This window comes from Amblyomma maculatum, chromosome 9, assembly GCF_055883805.1.
Source record: "Amblyomma maculatum isolate TAMU_Amacu chromosome 9, ASM5588380v1, whole genome shotgun sequence".
Lineage (NCBI taxonomy): Eukaryota > Metazoa > Arthropoda > Arachnida > Ixodida > Ixodidae > Amblyomma > Amblyomma maculatum.
In genome coordinates this window covers 119440545-119456610 of record NC_139352.1, presented here as the reverse complement: position 1 = coordinate 119456610, position 16066 = coordinate 119440545, and the positions used below count along the sequence as shown (strand labels likewise).

General features: G+C 43.7%; 1 protein-coding gene across 4 annotated transcripts in view; it reads right to left on the bottom strand.

Annotated features, from left to right (window-relative positions):
* Window positions 1-16066, bottom strand: part of grh (grainy head) — a 142094-nt gene that overhangs the window by 8785 nt on the left and 117243 nt on the right. For 2 of the 4 annotated variants that reach the window (XM_084579441.1, XM_084579444.1), the window contains 11 exons: window positions 14386-14552; window positions 12506-12597; window positions 12280-12350; window positions 11428-11539; window positions 10351-10445; window positions 9592-9648; window positions 8290-8391; window positions 7988-8054; window positions 6685-6803; window positions 1947-2014; window positions 979-1059 (listed from right to left, as the gene is read on the bottom strand). In XM_084579441.1, coding sequence (XP_084435567.1) covers window positions 979-1059; window positions 1947-2014; window positions 6685-6803; window positions 7988-8054; window positions 8290-8391; window positions 9592-9648; window positions 10351-10445; window positions 11428-11539; window positions 12280-12350; window positions 12506-12597; window positions 14386-14552 — 1031 coding nt within the window. The remainder of the gene's footprint in view (window positions 1-978; window positions 1060-1946; window positions 2015-6684; window positions 6804-7987; window positions 8055-8289; window positions 8392-9591; window positions 9649-10350; window positions 10446-11427; window positions 11540-12279; window positions 12351-12505; window positions 12598-14385; window positions 14553-16066) is intronic. The other 2 variants (XM_084579442.1, XM_084579443.1) reach the window with 2 other exon arrangements.

Sequence of the window (16066 nt, the reverse complement as noted above, 5' to 3'; positions counted from 1 at the left end):
TGGATGTTTTGTCCGCGCAGTGAAGTTTGTGGACCTTTCCAAATGCTTGATTATTCAGGCATTTTTCTGTGTTTGAAACCTTGGTCAGCAATTAGTGGTACAACCACAAATAAAAAATTGCAAAATAGTTCAATGCAGCAGAAATTTGTAACAAAGTTTGTAAAACCTTTGCGAACCTTCACTCAAAGGCTCGCTGCCCCATCACCTGCCACTATTGTACTGCGGCAAAGCCTGCCACCTGAAACCTGAGCGAGCACTGCTTGGTGTGGAGAGTTCAATATACCTGTATCATGGCAAATCGCGTTTGGTATGTAAACATAAATTATACGTTTTTTGTCAAAAATACTTTGGTATAGTTCTATATAGATGTAATAATTCGTAATACCTGTGTTCATTACATCGAGATTTGACTGCGATAAGGCAGCTATAGCCACACAAAACTGCAAACAACAGTGAACTTCAACAACTAAAGCTCAATCCATTGCGAGTAGCTTGAATGTTAGTTAAGAGATGCAAGACAGCCACAAAAATATTTAAGCGGTGGTTGCTATAATTGACGCCACTAAGAATAAAGTGGCAAATGCTTTCAAGGGAAGCAACCAATGGCATTAACCTATGTACCATGATGCCCCCCCCCCCCCCCCCCCCCCCCCCCCCTCTTGGCTACGCCCTTGGAAACAGTCGAGCACTTTTCACATTCTAGCATGGCATGTCGGGAGGCTAGCAGCAGATGCAAGGTGATTGATGTCATGACAAGTCATTGCCATTGGTTGGAGGGCGCTCTTTTAGAGGCACTTGCTGCTTCATTCTCCAGGTGTGCCGAACTATAGCTCAGTTTTCACATCAAAGGTTGGAACAGGCATAGGACTTCCCCCCAGCTGGTGCGCATGAAGCTGCTGCTGCTGTCATCAGCTATGTGGCGTGACGAACACATATGTACCACAAATACAGAGAGTATGCTGTGGGGAAGAATCGTACCTGGCCTGCCCAAAAATTCCAGGCCAGTCAGCAGCCGTCACAGCAGCAGCTGGGAGCTCGTCAGGGGGTAGTTTTAGCTTTCTGCACACAGAAATGGACGGGATGACACTTCATGCACTACAAGGTAGAGCTGCTGCAAAAGCGCTACACGAAGCAGTGCAATATTTACATCAGCACAGTAGAGAGGACAAAGCAGATAGGATGCCAGATTCTATTTCACCGCCCTTCGTGATGGCAAAGACTATGTATCGCAATTTGTAAAACTATCGACCTTACTCCATTATGTCAGCCCTGCACCAAGCAGTTCTGAAAAAGCGCGTAAGGCACATAGGGAACACTACTATGGACAGAGGTAGGGTTACCCATGAGGCAACACAGAATTCAAAGCAAGGTTGGTGCTGTATTAAGATTCAAGGCACAGAAGCTAACAGGTTGACTTAGGGTCCATGCAACGCCAAATTTGCACACAGGAAGCACAGAACAGAAAAAGTAGAAGGGGTGGAAGGGGTTTCTATGAGGCCCTGGCCTAAATCTAGCCGGAAATATCTAGAAGATGGCTGAGCAAACTATAAAACACCTTGCTAGTCATTTTAGCCAGGAAGAAGAAAAAGCCATAACATGTCACCTCATCATTTCAAAACATCAATGCTTTTTTCGTTTGCTTCTTCAAGTGTCTCTCTGCATCATGCATGTAAAAGCTTGACTACCAAAAGTTGGGACAACCCGTTAGACATGAGATACCTTGTAACACATAATAATATGCATGTTGTACATGCAATCTCTGTCAAAAGTACCCAGGCAATGGATATTCTCAGCTGTATAGTGAACCCTTAATGGCAAGGTCGAGGAAAAGGTTTTCTTTACCATAAACAGATTTAGACGTCCAGGTGCTCCACTATGCAGCTAAAAAACTAACCATATTGCCTGGTTACTTTTCGTAAAGATGATAAGTCTTGCATGATGCTTACTCAGTAGCAGCTTGATCGTCCGGCACGATCACTTGGCTTGTGTAGAAACTGAGTTCCATACCGGATACCTGCAAACCCAAGGAAATTCAAAGATATCAGTGCATGGCTATGGCCTTGTTGTTTGTGCAACAAATGCAGACCTGCACAGTACTTCATTACTGGTTGAAGTCTAGTGAGGACATGGTTGCATTAGTTGATAGCAAAAAAGCAAGAACAAAACCACTATGTCGGCTGGTGAAAGCATGGCATTTCACTACTACATCTGTAAATTATAAATTAAGACATTGAAAAGTGACAATGGGCTATGATGATGCCGTAATGGAAGGGCTCTGAATTAACACCAACTACCTGGAGCTCTTTATCTTTCACACAGTAACATCGCTGCCACCACTGAAATATGACTACAGTAGAACCCCTTTATAGTAAAGTCACTAGGACTGGCAAAAAGATGCTGTCTGGTAATTAAATAGCTACTTACTGAACACGTCTGGTTGCTTAATGAAAAAGACATCCTAATATACCTTTCATCTCTCTCCTATAACCTCTTCATGCCATTTGGTTTTTCAGTTGTAAGATTTTTTGTTTAAATGTTGTGAAACTACCTGAGGGCTACATGGCAATAGTGTTTAATATCATGTGAAAACCAGTCTTGCGTGAACACAGTGTCATCTTCTGCTGTTTCTGTCTTTTAAAAGGCAATACATGAGAAATGTGTGTGGTAGTCGAGCACTGCAAAACCACACATATGCCATGCCTCTACTTCTTTCCACCACTGCTTCGTGCTTCGTACTGCACAGTGCTGCGAATGTTTGACCGTTTCTTCCTGTTTTTCGCTGTACTTTCACCCTCTTTTACCTTCTGAACGGACTGTGCCGCTTTTTTTTTTTTCTTTTAACCTACGCGCTGCTTGCTTTCCCTCACGGCTCCAAGGTCTACGTAAAGCTGGCTTTTTCTGACCACTGCCAAGTCATGTGGTAAAGCCGTAAAAAAAAAAAAAAGCACTCGGTGGCGAAGTTAAAAAAAAAAGATAAATAAATGACTTGCCTCGCGATCCTAGGTAGCGCGCATGTGGCGATGTTATTTCGTGGGAGGTCATCGCCGCGGCCAGACGCACATTACTATAACCTATTTTTACCAAAAATGTCTTTACTGTAAAGAAGAAAAAATGTACAGTTGTCTATGGAAGATGAGCTGGGATTTCAGTTTCACTTTACTATATCCGAGTTTTTACTATATCCAAGCGGTCTAACTACTGAGCTATCATGGCACATACTTCTACATTTATACTACTTTTAGTGGCAAGATTTTTCTTTACAGTACAGGAGCAGACCATTTTGTGGACTTCAGTAATTCAAACTTCTTAATATTTGTACTTGCCGAAGAACCATTTCACATCTCATAGGAATGTGTGCAAGTTTGCAATCAACATCTTGGACTTGACCCTAGTCCAAACGTTTGATTCTTCAGATAAAAGCAGACTGCAGTAAGTAGTTTGTGAAGCCTGGACCCTAACCAAACCTAATGTAGATGCAAGCATCACTGCAACAACCAGCGAACTCTTTTCCGCAGCAAAACATTGTTGCCACTGGTGCTAATGGTATACACTCCATTCATGAGTACATTCTTTGTTTCATTAAGGGGAGATGCGGGTCGAAAAACGCGGGTTTTTTCGAAAATGACTAATTTTTTGTTTTTACTTGTTTTGTCAAGTTTAGTATCTCTACTTTCATGAAAATAAAAATCAAAGCTGAGTTTAAACAGGAAATGGGCTGAAATTACGTTTAAAGAGCGCACGGTGGCGGTTAAATGACCGAAAGTATGCTATCTTCGAGCGTCCCGCGGTCGGCATAGCGCAGTTGATCGCCGTTGCGGATCACGTGAGGAGATCAGCCAAGCCACATTCTCCCAATCACCACAGTTGCCCGGCGACTAAAACGCAAGCAATAATAAAAAAAAGCATGCCTACGTCGAGTTTTTCGAGCGCTGCGACTGGTTTTTAAATCACGTGGTACGAATCGAGCCTCGCTATTGGCCGCCGCGCGCGTGCATGTGGCGAAGTCCACTTGCTGGCTCCATGCTACGTCGAGGTGCGTTTCTGAGTGACGATCGTTCGGCAACTTTATCTTCGTCATGGATGAAGCACAATTGAGCCGGCGCAGTCACCGAGGAGTGAAATACCGTTCTGTTCACAAATATAGAGGACGTTGGCAAAAATCGAAAGAGAAGGCTCGTCCAGTGACAACTCGACCTGTGGCAGTTAGGCCTAGTGGAACAGACGCCGATCCCTCCAGCGTTTCAGATGCCTCCGAGGAATTTGAAGCGGCGTTAGATTGTGTGAGTGCCTCGGAAAAAAAGATTGGGCATTTCTAAGGTGAGGAAATAGCCTGCGATGAGGCGCCATCTGTAGTTACTGACTTGGCAGCGGTGAACGTTCTTGTGCGCGGCGCGATTTGCCCAAGCCAGCGTTCAGGACTTCCAGTATTCGGGAACCGGCCGCAAAGCGCAGACTCGCTTCGTTTCTTGAACTACTCTGTGAGACCTCTGCCTGCCCGCAATGTGTGCTTTCCACAACATACTGATAGCGGCGAGTTATGGCGTGCAGGGATGCGAGCAGAGATTGACAGCGGGAGCTAGGATGAAAGCTTCGCCGTCAACGTCAAAGCTGCTGTGGCGGCCTGTTTTATAGGAATTGGATATGAGCAGCTAGTGCGATTTTCCTCAATTATTGGACTCCACAAGCCAATGCATCATAGCTTGGCACATCCAGAGAAATAACAATGCAGAAACAAATGTCCTTGAAGCTGACTGCGGAAGCGAACGCAAATCGCCGCACACTGAAGAAAAAAAGCGCATGTCGGAGTCCACTCGCAAGGGTCATGAGGGAGCGACATATGCTGTAGGAAGTTTCTAGTGCCAGTGGCAGCTTTATGGACAATTTCTTCTTTTGAACCAAAGTTTGATCGAAACTGAAGCTCTCTTTTTTAAATAAACATGCGATTTTAACTTCAAATGCATTTTTCTCAAAATGCAATTTTGGGCAATTTTCAGCGTTTGCCCTTCATGTTTTTGGTACTTCTGATGCTCATATCTGAATAAAATTTTGCACACATTTTCTCTGAGGTATGAGGAGTGCCATTATCTCTTTCAAGAATAAATACTGATCAAATATTTACAGAAAAAAAAAATTACCACATGGTGGTGTCTTGACAATGTAGACTTGCCAGGTTCAAATTTTTCACGTCATTAGCATACTTAATATGCACTTTATTATTAGTTTTTGGCACTCTACAGTTTATATGGATCAAAATGAGCCATCAACGATGTGTGTTTATGGAAGTTTAGTATGGCAAAGAAGGGGGGCAAAAGAGTGTATATTTTACACACTGTCACTGAACAGAACAAAAACTATGCAACTTACAATAAACCTAATTGCAGATTTGAAATCAGCATAAAAATCTGAATTATTAACCAGAGTTTCATAGCTCTAAGTCAAATATTAAAGAAAAACTGTCTTCGAGTAGCATCTCCCCTTAAGCACGCTAGTGATTATGTCAGCCTGGCAGAGCGACTGCATTGATAACATGGCAATGGCAGCATATACCACCGTAGGTGTTGGGGGCATTCCAAAGCGTTTCCCTTCAGCCAACAGATTTTCTTTGCTTCTATTCACAACCGTCGTTTACCAGGAAAGCATACGCTGTCATCGTACCATATGCAGTATGCATGAAACGGCCAAGCGTATATACTACAGTGAAAACTCGTTAATTCGAACCTTGTTAATTAGAATTTTCGGATAATTCGAACTGCACTACTTGGTCCGACCAAGCTCCATAGAGATCTATGTACAAAAATCCCGCTAATTCGAATGCGAGTAGGTTCCCCTACAGATAATTCGAACTACGTGCCGCCACGTCTGGGCGGCTAGGCACACAATACGTGGCCAAAAAAAAAAAGAGAAAAGAACACCTCCGCGAAAGGCCGGTATAGTTAAAAGCTGCGCACGTCCAAAACGGGGACAGAAAATGAAAGCATGTGAAACCATGACAGAGTGGGTAAAGCCTAATTGGCGCCATGACCGGCGCGGCGGCTGGCGGCGCCGGAGGGTAGGGGGCTGGAAGCCGCGGCAGCCTGCTCTCTCTTCTGCACAACCTCCGAAACTCGCAACTAATTGCTCATTAATTCAAACCCTGTTAATTCTGAATACAGATAAGCACTGTCGGCGCAGTCCCAGCCAACGCCCATGAAAAGCTATGACGTCAGGCGCGCGCGCGCTATGGGTTAGGCGAAAAAATCTTTTTTTTTCCATCAGCCGTCAACGACAGCACGCAGTCAGCCGCGATCATGACGCCGGCTTTTAGCATCATTCGGTTCGAAAGGCATCTGCTGCTATTGCGCGTTCCAATAATTGAGTGGCAGTAGACGGCGCCCGCCCCAATGGCCCATGGCATGATAAAGCGAACATACCGAAGACGAAGCTTGCACAACAAGACAAGCGCTGGCACTCAGCCAAGTTCATTAGCACAGAATTGGCCTGTCACGTGGTTTGTGACGTGCCGTGTAGAAGCTTCACATATACTGGTATTTGTGATGAGACAAAAGCACGATCGTGGCTCAAATGAAAGCTAAAAATTATCACTTACAAGCAGAGCATAGGAAATGGCGACAGTCACAAAATTTTCAGGATGGTTTTTCACAGTAAAGCGATTTCGTTGATTTTCCGAACGCTGCATGGACCCACCTTGTCTGTGTCCTCACTGGGTGTGAACAGCACGGGGGGTTTGATGAGATCACTCATGGAGTAGAATTCGGACCTATCACAGGACTGATGGTACATCTCCTCTATCTTCTTGCGGCCATCTGTGATGTAAAGGGGGAGAGGACACCGCTCAGCTTTATTACATACCAACAGCAGCGTAACAGGTCAAATTGCAAACTAGGCAAGTGAAGCATGGGCACAAAACACAAAAATATTAGCTTTGGAAAATAAATATGTACAGAGGCAAGGTGAATTCGCTAACACTCATAAAGGACAGTATCATTTGCACTTGCAGAATAACAACTCCTCAGATTGTACAGTATCTTTTAACTGAGCCCTTCTGGCATTCCTGTTAATGTTTCAGATGCTTTGTTTGGATTTGAAAAGATGCGAATAGTTTATCAACACATGAAAATTATTTTTTGATCCATGATCCAGAGTTTATGAAATGAATATTCTTTTTTTTTGCTTATGGCTAAAAATTGACAAATTGCTAACAGGTCTCTCTGATCCAGATGCTACTAGTTCCTTTAGTTGCTGTTTCTTTAATATGCTGTATATGAGATAGCTGCAATATTACCAAAGGATACTAGCCCAAAATTCAATTTCAAAAGTTGCATGCAAGAAGTGAAGTGAACATGTATTTGATGCATGAAATGCTGTCACTCTCAAGCAGTGGGGTAATCTGAAGGAAGGCAGTAAAATATGGCAAAAATTGATATAAACCACTGGAGCCTACAAAAATGACTTCATCTCCCTTTCATGAAAAAGTGTTAGTGCACTACCAAAATTATGAGAAAGTAATGCAAGGTTTCCTTCTCTTTACGAATTATTTATTTCAAAATACACCTTGCTATGTATTCGAAATTAAAATATAATACTCTGAAAGTTCTCTTTTTATTTATTTATTTTTTCATTGCTTTTCAAAATAGCTATTGTGACTCAACTATAAGTATTAAACTCTTGAGATGCAGAAACACTTGGCTTATGGCACTCACAAGAAAAATGCATACAATTACAGTAATTTTTGTTTCCATTTCCCTAAAGCTCAAATTTCCCATCACATCATATTAGTACCAGTACACCAACTCATTAGCACATAACCAGTGACTTGACTAGATCTTTTAAAATAACAATTAGGAAACTGTCAGTTTAGGCAAAACAAGTCCTTGCATATGTAACCAGGCAACCTGTATCTCTCAGCTTTAGCGTTTCTTGCAGTACACATCAGATGCTGTACAAGAAATGTCTGCAAAAACATCCGTCGGGAAGAAACAAAGCTAACTGCCTGTGGCGGTGAGTTTCCGCTTGGCTGCTCTCCGCTCCTCGTCACGGGTCTTGCGTTCAGCGCCCTGCAATGAAGCAGAGAACACCGCACTCAGTATTTGCTGCACAAAAAACTAAGAGGGCTGTTGCATTTTGTTCTAAAATAAACCCTGTGCTAAATGAATAAAAGGTGCCCATGTCATTGTTACAAGTCCTGCAGCCTCTATTTATAGCAAGCTGTGTTTTGGAGAAAGGAAACAGGCGTGAGGCTATAACATAAAACTGTTTGGTCTCTGGCTCGGAGTCACAGGGACAGCATACCTTATCGCAGAAGACTTTGATTTGGCAGTAGCCTCGGTGGACTGGGGTGCAGCTTTCCCTGTATTCATCGTAGGTGTCGATTTGCAGGTGCAGAGGCAGACCCTGCATGCAAAGGAAGATCAGACACACTGTTTCGTACAGGCTTTCAAATGCATTTCCGTTTCCAAGAAAGCAATGTGTTTAACCTAACATTCCTACAAGAGGTTGCATACACCTCAAAACACACACATTCGTTTACATGCAGGTGCACCAAAGTTAACAGCAAGCATGCAAGAAGTAAAAAAATTCTGCCCTCTAGCAGTGGATCCTATGCATACTGCAAAGGCACGTAGCATGTCTTAACAGCTCATCCTGACCAGCTGCCTGGGTCCAGTGGCGCAATGTTTTTTTTACAGCCGGCATGTTCTGATTTACCTTTTATTCCTGCACATGCAACATGCTCCTCTGTCATTTGCAAGACTTGTGGCTCCACAAATCATCCTGTATGCACAGAATGCCCCAAACGCCCTGTGATGGCTTTCCATCTGTCGGTGTGAGGGAGGCAGTAGCCAGAGGGGAGCTCTTGCAGAGCAGGAAAAGTTGCAACACGTGTGTGTTTTGCACCATTTTCGTGGCGGCCTCTTACAATATTCATCCACTGAAATCTACAAACTGCATGTAAAACAAATAGGGTGACCGAAACAAAAGCTCAGGAGCCGTCCCACACAACACCATCTTGTCAGCACTGCCTGTGCGCAGTTTTCATGGCATAATTTAGTTTTTGTTCCTGGGGTCGTCTGCGCTCGTTTGCTAAAACGACAGCAGCAACGGAGCAGCAGTGATAGTCATAGTGTGATTCGTCCTGCTCGCTAGTGTGTAGAACATCTGCCTGGAGCAGTGCATTGGGAGTTGCCGAACATTGTGGCAGTCTAGTGCTGATGATGTGACCAGTGTTGGACTGCCAGTGTTGCGTACATGGTGAAGCACTAGAGCAACATGAGGTGAGAGTGTTAGGCTCGTTCACGATGATGCAGCAGAGAAGAAAGTCCTGCACCAGGGAACAGTAGCGTTCAAATGGATAAACCCAAATGAAATTCCTGATCATTCTGTAGTGTGGCATGTGGGTTTAAATCTCAGATGCACTTGTACGCCTTTCTGCACTCGTTTATGAATGTAGAGTTGCAATGTGGACCCAGCCCACTTGGCAGGGACATCATTGATGTCGGTCTCCAGCATTGGCACATTGAAATTTTCAGCTATGCTTTGAAAAATGACACCAGTTTCAGCAAAAGGCTAGTAGGCTTGGAATGTAACATGTCTCACCTTGACACCCTTTTGGTTACTGAAGTCTGTGCTAAGGCACTGCACAGCCACGTTCACCTGCACAGGAGACACAAACGGAAGAGAGGTCAGGGAGAGGAAGGATCGCCACAGGGCCAAGCTGGCTGAGCACTAACTAGGGCTTTCACTGACAGAAGGAACAACTTATATCAGGCCTACCTATGTGATCGCTGCAGTTAATTAAAACAAAAACATTAAGAAACCCATTTAAGGGAAAGGCATATCTAAGGTGCAACAACATGTGCTCCTCAACTGTACCATGCTGTTCAACAAAACACAGTATGTATTTGGCAGTGATAGCAGGGACGTTCATTTTGGTGACGGCCTGTACTTTTTACCTATTGCACCGGAATACTTAACAGATGCTTCTGACGGCTCTTATTTTAACCAAACTAGAGATATCTACCAGCATACTTTGCTGACACACTATGTACCCTTTTTAGAGGATGGGATTTGAGAAAAGAAAGATGGAAGGCAAAGAGTGCATAGAATAATAAAATGCGGGTGCAAAGTAAACTAACTGCAGTCGCAAATGTATACAGCTTCTTTTGCTCAGATGTGTTCTCATTAGGCACAGAGGATATCCTCCTGCCGAAAACTGCTTCATTCGAAATATTGGTTGGTTTAAATTTTAAAATAAAACTGCACTTGTACACACATCCAATAGCAATAAAACAGATGTGCTGTTTGTATTTAAATTTATATGGTCTGTTCCTCCAAGGACATGAAACGCATACATACCTTGGCGGGGCTTTCGAGGGGGTTCCAGTAAAATGCAATGGCATTGTGAGTGACTTCCTCAATCTGGCCTATAATGCCCATGCTGTTCTTCGTGTCTGAAAAAATTTCCAGCAACAAAAAAAGAAATCAACATCGCATGGTGAGGCCCAATGCCAACCAGCCTCAAATTGCAGCTGAAATCTCCATCTTCAACTTTTGGCACTCCAACTTTTCAGTAACACAATGCACGATTTTCAAATCAACTTTAAGCTTGTACAGCAACGATTTGCCCACCAGAAAGATTATTTAAAAATTTTGCTGTGATGGTTCTTCATTTCGGGTACTTTGAACACAAAAAGAAAAGCAAGCAAGTGTGGGTAGGCAAATGCAACTAAAACAACATTACCAGGACATTTTTCACCTTGGTACCTTCCTCCATTCTGAAATGATTGATTTTATATCTCTGCTGCCCTCCACTTCTCATGCGCTCTAAGCAGAGGTTTTGAATCATACCAGTTGGGAAACTCCACTTTAAAATGTGACTGGTGTTGGTACACACTTTTCGGGTGTCTATGAATTCACCGCTTCACCACTTTGGCCCACCACTGTTTACGGCGACCATTGTCAGCAAGAAACCTGTGCAAGCTTACTAAACTTCCTCTTGTGTACTTTTTAGCACATGTCAGTAGTCAGCATGGTGCTCTGCATTTCCCGGCAGCAGCAAGCAATCGCACAATCACGGTAGGCAAAGCGACTGAAGTGTTGTTTTGCCTACCACGCAAAAGTTACTAACGACGACAGCGCCACCACGTTTTGGTGACGTAGCCGGAGTGAAGGAAGTCTATATATATCACAGGCCACAGCAAAAATATAGGAACCACTGTCCACTTAGACGAATATGCTTTATGGTGCAAACATAATTTCCAAAATATAATAAATGAAATGCCGCATTACTCACATGACTTCTGCAATGCACAAAACAAATAAAAACAAGGAGAGTAAACAGAGCGTTAGTAGCTGAAGACTGCCTAAGTTGCAGACATTAGTTTTTTTTCACTCACTTGCTCATTAGGGATACATCATGTAAACATAACTTACCGGCATCAAGAATTCGTTGTTTGACACTGTGCTGCCGGCTATGCCAGAATTGCCAGGCTTTGATTTCATCTTCAGGAGACTTCTCCTCTCGGAACACAAGCATGATGAGGCTCTGGAATATAGCAAACTCATGATATAGAAAACACTGCACTCCAACACCTGATGCCTTGATCCATTGCTCTCAATAGCTATCATTTAAGCCATAAAGATAGTCAAAGAATGTTTTTCTCTTATTTTATACTGCTTGCAGTAGCTAAAGAGGCGAAGTGTTTTGCACATAATGTGACAAGACCTTAATGGGTCGTGTTGTGTAAACAGGCCAAGGAGTCATATTACCCCCTAATGAATAGGCCATGTCACGTGGTCCACTGATGCGACCAGTGTTAGCGGTGGTGTTAGCTGAGAGACTAGCGGCATCTACCGACAAGTGGACGAAATGACAACGCAGAGGTGGAGCCGATAGAGGGAGTTTCGGCGAGAGGCGAGGAGGAGGAGACGGAGGAGAGTGTTTGTGATGGACGGACATAACATCGGAAGCTCCATTATGTAACCATTCCAATCCAGTTCAATCTTTATTAAATTTCGTTTCTTTAAGAGCATCGATCGTGTCATCATGAGCTGCAAAGGCTGACACTAGTCATGCAAACCCTTTCAACAAGTTGGCAAGAAGTCATGTGATTTTGCTATGTGATATAATTTCAAGCAGATGATGACTGTGCTTTCTCGGTGTTGTGTAGCATCAACAGCTAAGGCCGTAAAAATGAAACCTAATTCTGCTTTGGGTATTACAGTAGATAGAAAGCAGTTAGAAGAAAAAGCCTAACTGTATTTTTATTAACGAAAACTACCCACCTTGACTGGAGTATTTCGAAGGGGCTTGGCCTGGTCTGGGACGTACTCGAGTGTAATACCATAGAATTGACCTGTTGGAAAAGTGGGCAAAGATAAGGAACAGCACACTTACACATTGCCACAAGCCCGTCAGCCTTCCAAACAGCCACCCTTTAATAAAAGTTTATTTCTCTTTTTTTTTTTTTACAGAACTTCCGCACACAACTGAAAAGTAACCGCAGCTCACCTTTGTTGATGTATGTGATCCTGTCATCTTCTCTCCTTTGACTTGTTGAGATGGGAGACTCCAGGTAATACTTGAACCCTACATCTGATTGGCTGTTGGAATGAGAACAGTATGTAGTGTATCAGCAATAAGGTAATTTGCTGAAGCTTTCTGCAAAGCATTTCTGCAGTAGTTGAAAAGAAAGAAGTTAGTGCATCATTGTTCCCAAGCCCCTGTTGCATCATTACCCAGAGCAGCATGCAATCAGCTGAAGCCAAAACTTAATTACCTGTTCAGTCTACGACAAACTTGTACGCACACTGTAGTCAATATATTGAGAACAATGCAGTAAGTAGAGCTCAAGAGCCTAACTTTTTTTCTGCTCCATTATTGCAGTAGAAGGTTGATTCACTGTGTAAATATCGCTTACAAACACTTAAATAAATCTACTTGCCATGTACGTGAATTAAGTGCTTCATAAGCCCCTTAATTTGTGAACAGTGTTAACTCTCTGGAGTTACATTATAGCACTATGTGCTGCAATTGTTTCAAAAAGGCACTAAACCACCTAGCCTTGCCTTTTAAAGGTATGTGCATTATGAGGTGCAAAGCATCCGTGAACCAGTGACTTCAATTCCTATGTGGCAAAGGAGCAGAGAGACACATGCGCAGTGTAGTATTCTAGTACACTTTACATGTATTGCAGACAGTACATGCGGGAAGTACCCAAGGTTGACCATGCAAGAGGCTAGGAACGAACTAAGCCTAGCTTCTGCTTTATTTACTGGCACACGACCATCATGATGCAACTTGGCTTTGACTGCAGCTAGTAAAGTAGGCCACGAAATACTTTCATCAAGGTTGATGACTGGGCGAGTTGGTAATCATTCATTTTAAATCAGTCAAAAGATGAGACACAGAGAATAGAAGCGAACTAGAAGAGGCTGGACTAACAACTGAATATTTTTTGAAGGAAAGAAGACAACGAAGACACACTGATATGTGCGTGCTCAATACCCAAACCTGTGAAATGACAGAAAGAATTCAGTCATAGCCTAACTATAGATTTATCTAACAAAGCAAATTCCTTACTGTGGAGGTTAACAATGCCTTAGTCACACACGTGTCCTTAGCCTTAGCAATATAAAATGCCTCAGCTATTTCCCGATATTTGTTTTTCATTTCCATAAACTACACCAGTGTTGCTGAAATCAGGCATCCAAAGAGAAGGGTCATCCTCCGATTTACATCTTCGAGATTGCACGTGTAATGCGAAATTAGAATTTGCCTTCCCTCCCAGAGAGTTAGAGGGCTCCGTCAGGCACACATTAAGATATCTGCCTGTCTGCCCGTAGTAGCATTGACCGCAATTCAGCGGAAAGTGATAAACCACATTCTTTCCCCAAGTGACACTGTGTGACACTGTGCACTGAAAATGATTACCAGATGTACTGTTGAGCCTCCTTTTAACGCTGGCGCACAAGCCTCCTATCTTTTTTTTAGCTGTGAATACAGCACCAAGTTCATACTTTGCCACAAGTTTCTTGAATCGGTTCATCCTTGGCTCATCCAGGGAAATAAAAGAGCAGGTTAATCCCGCGGGAATGCACGCTTGCATGCTAACTGCGCAATTTGAGTGTGGGTAGAGATACTTGTTACAGTCGCGATTGAATGCCGAGGCAAAAATTTAGCAATAAGGCATGCAGAACACAGTGTTTACTAGAAATAAATGTGACCAAAGCTCGCTTGGACAAGTGACATAGTAGTACGTTACTGAAACTATAGCTCAGAGTCTCAGGAGTGGTCGAGCGCCATCCGTGTAATCCTTTCACCGCCCATCGTGCCACTGTGCTCGCTCGATAACAGAGAATCGCAGCAGTGCGAACATGCCCACAACTTACATTTTTGGTATTTGGATCTTGTCGGCGTCAGACGCTCGACCGTACTCGTGCCAAGACCGCCGCATCGATTGGGAGCTGCCGGGTCGGCTTCCGCTGCTTGCCGTGCCATTAGTTTGCTCGGGAGAGGTGAGCATTGGCGCTTGCGATAGTTCGGAGTAGTCAAAGATCTGCATGCAAGAGAATCGACAATGGTGATATCACATTTCGAAGCATATTCGTGCTCTACGAAAATTACGATCGACTTGGGCTTGAATCGAAACTAAATGACGTAAATACTCGCGCTGGAAGTGACGATTTTTGTCTTTTTATTCGAGAAGTTTGCCATCAGGCATAGTGAAAAGGGAGCGGGGAGTAGGAAGAAGCTAGAAAAAAAGAGTGTAATAAGGTCTTCCTTAAATATTCACCTAGGTTGCCGATAAGCTGATTGTTTAGCATCCACTCCCTGTAATCAGAGTCAAGGTCCCACCGCAGGCCTACTTTCCGTACGTAGCACTGTCTTATGGATGCCGTAGCTGGGCAGGTCCAAATGACGAATCAGCAGTTTGTCTGGCTGGACTTTCTAATGCTCACTTGCAGGTGTTTATCACCCATTTAGAGCACCCTGTCATCTTAAACCAGGGGTTCCTTTCCAAGTTGGTTTCAAGAAACGAAAGGCGCATTATCTGTCAAACTTTTTCTGTGCATACTGAACCACACTGTAAGGGAAGGGGGGACAGTGGGAGTGAAAGTGGAAAGGGAGGAGGTGCCATAGGGGAGACCTACGAAGTAATTTGAACACCTGGTAACTACGTACCAAAAACTCTTAAGGGCTAAGCTTTTAATGGCTCGTGACTCGCCAGCGTTTTCTGTCCGTGCGTGTGTCCGCGAAAAGTGTCCCACTTCTTAGAGAGATTCTGCGGGATACCGCGGAATTCTACTTGTCAATCATCCTAATGACGTCATCAGAAAAATAAAAATACTGTTCCACCGAGAATCGAACCTCCATCCCTCGGATCCCAGCCGAACGCTTTAACCAACAGCGCCAGAACCAGAGTTGTGAAACGCCCATCCTTCTCTATTGTGAGAATGATAGCAACGGGATTCCAAGAATGACAGATACTGCGCCTTTCCTTTCCAATTTACAACGCCGGTTAACTTTCATGCCTTCAACGGAACGCTGGTTGCGTTCGACAAGCAACGCTCAGGCTTTCGCATTTCTCCACTGCAGATTCCGCAATGCTCTCTGAATATTTATTGGAACAGAGGAGTTTGAAGGTTCTTAACGTGCACTGACATCGCACAGCACAGGACGCCTCTTCGTTTTGCCTCTTAACTGGTGAGCCACCGCGGAGGGGCAGGTTAAAGGTCGAAATTATTTTGGAGCCTTTCTACGGCAGCTTTCTTATTTCATTCCTTCCTCACTTCCCTTATGATGCTGTCCTGGTGTCCACCTAGGTATAGACTCCGCGGCAATCGCTCTTTCCTTCACATTTTCTCTAAAAACGGGTCCGCCGCCATATATCTTGTGGAGCTTTTTTTTTTTTTATAAGCAGCAACATATAATGAGAATCTAGACGGTTCCGCGTACCAGCCCTCATGTAAGTCTCGTTCATCCCCGTCTGTTAGGCTCGTGCATGGCCATACTGGTCAATGTTACTAGAACAAACTCAGTTTCGCAGCTCCACCCAGAGAGGTGTTCCCG